This window comes from Nestor notabilis, unplaced genomic scaffold, assembly GCF_000696875.1.
Source record: "Nestor notabilis isolate BGI_N333 unplaced genomic scaffold, ASM69687v1 scaffold4277, whole genome shotgun sequence".
NCBI classification, from domain to species: Eukaryota; Metazoa; Chordata; class Aves; order Psittaciformes; family Psittacidae; genus Nestor; species Nestor notabilis.
The window spans coordinates 23,094-25,331 of record NW_009934951.1 but is presented as its reverse complement, the minus strand read 5'-3'; the positions used below and the strand labels follow the sequence as shown (position 1 = coordinate 25,331).

The following is a 2,238-nucleotide window of genomic DNA, read 5'->3' as shown; positions in this document are numbered from 1 at the left end:
GAGCTGTGCCATGGATCCGCATGAACCTGACAGTTGCTGCTGCTTCATCAAACTGACCTAACAGAAACTCCAGGGCTTTCCTACTGAGTGTCCACAGTGGCACCGAGGCACCACTGAGCACCAAGAGCAACATCCAGACAAAAACCTGTGTGCTGGGAATAAACTCCTGGGTCAGCACAGCATGCTTGTGCCATGCTGGTGGAAAAACAGCATCCATTTCTTCGCTCTCGTCTCTACTCTTCATTAAGGGAATACATAAGGTGTCAGGGAAGCCTTGTTTGTCCCCTGGGTGGTGGGGTTTGACCTGCTGCCCATGGAGGGAGAAGACCTTGATCAATGGCAGAGGCAGGCACTGCAGCAGTGTGGCCTCTTATGGCTGTAGTGTGTCCTCCTCATGATCTAAACAGCACTTTGTTTCCCAAAGTAAAGGTGGTGAGGAGCCTTTACTCCTCAGCAGGGTCACAGAGCTGGTGCCTCTCGCTGGGCTGTGCCAGGCTGCTGAGACTGGTGTTCTGTGCCATACTCTGTCCAGATACTCTGGGGTATCTGTCCAGGCAGGCCACGGGATGCCTTTCCCAGTCCCCTCAGGAGAGTTTCTGATCACCCAATGAAGGTGTTCTGTTGACCACAAAGCCTTTCCTCTTCTCTTGCAGATGAGCGGGTGGATCAGCGAACCTGCCTGATCTGCGGGGACAGAGCTACGGGGCTGCACTATGGGATCATCTCCTGCGAGGGCTGCAAGGGGTTCTTCAAAAGGAGCATCTGCAACAAGCGGGTTTACAGATGCAGTCGGGACAAGAACTGCGTCATGTCACGCAAACAGCGCAACAGATGCCAGTACTGCCGCCTGCTCAAATGCCTCCAGATGGGGATGAACCGGAAAGGTAAAGAACACTGGGCTTTTTACAGGGGAAGGTGCAGGCTGGGCTCCGTGCTAGCAATGGGAGCTGCCCAGCCTCAGCTGCCATTCTGTGTTGTGGTTCTGCCTCTCAAATTCTGGACAAGAAAAAGAGAAACTTCAGCAAAATTATGCATGGATAAAAAATTCTTCCTGAACTACTTGGTTACTGTATTGAAGGGAAGATCTGTATGAAAGCACGTATTTGGAGGACTTATCCTTGTGATCCCTTTTTTCAGGGAAGGTGACAGTTTGTTACTGTCCTTCCTGATGGATCTGGCCTTGCATTTACCCTGAGTGAAGTGGTCACTGTTTTTATGCCTCGATATACTAATGTGGCAAAACCCAATACATTTAAATAGGCTTTTAAAATCCCCAGAGATCTGAGTCAGATTTACCTGTTTGTTGTGGGAGCTTAGACCTGCCGTTGCTCCCCAGTCATGAGGGTCTTCACTTACCACCCATCTCTGGTTGATGCGGCACAGTGGTGTGGGGCTGGGAATGCTGAAGGTGGTTTTGCCAGGTACAGGGTCACTGTGGAGCACATGTGATCTGGGTTAGCCATTCCTTATTCCCCACATGTGCAGAGAAATGAAATGCTACGGTGTCATCTTCAGGATGGAAAATCTTTATTAGCTCAGAAGTTAATAATAACAAATAGACCGGAATAGACTCCTCACTGCAATCTATTGCCTTTTTAATCTCTGGAAATGTTGTTATCCGTTAAAGGCAGAGACTTACTGGTTTAATGGCAACTGACAGGAGATGGAGCAGGAGTGGGTGCTGCCATAGTACAGGGGCTGTTCATGCTCCTTTCTTCCCTCATGGACAAGCTGGTGGGCTGGTAGGAGGGACCCCTTCCTGGCCACCAAACAGAGGTGTCATCTTATGTTTTTCAAGCGTAGCTATTGATGCCTTCAGTGTCATCCTTCATGTGAAAGCTGCCTGTCAAAAGCACTAAAACTTCCATCAATTTACTGCAGATCCGCCAGGATCTTCCTTAGGAAGAGTATCTTGGGGCTGAGATGGAAAGCTTATCTCCTGACCGCTTCGATTACAAATGATCTTTGGGAGTTCCACTTGCTGGGGACAACAACTGAGCTCCCGGTCATGAGACTGTAGCGCTTTGTGGCCAGAACCCGGCCGGGTTCGTTTATCCTAGGGGTCTGCAGCGTGAACTGCTCCGCGCCTCCGGGATCTTACCACCCGGGGGGCGGTGTTCGGGGTTTTCTAAGTCCCATCGCTCGCTGTCAGGTCCCTGCCCGGTCCCTGCCTGCGCTGGCGTTACCGGTAGCGGCAGCGGGGGGCGCCCCCCCCCGGGGGCACCGCGGCCCCCGCCG

At 51.7% G+C, this 2,238-nt stretch overlaps 1 protein-coding gene across 1 annotated transcript in view; it reads left to right on the top strand.

Moving 5' to 3' along the window:
* Nucleotides 1-633: 633 nt before the first annotated feature.
* The window catches only part of NR6A1 (nuclear receptor subfamily 6, group A, member 1), a gene marked incomplete at its 5' end in the record, with an annotated part of 15,499 nt that continues 13,894 nt past the window's right edge, over nucleotides 634-2,238 (top strand). The window contains one exon of the mRNA XM_010017579.1: nucleotides 634-884. Within this exon, the coding sequence (XP_010015881.1) occupies nucleotides 634-884 (251 nt within the window). The remainder of the gene's footprint in view (nucleotides 885-2,238) is intronic.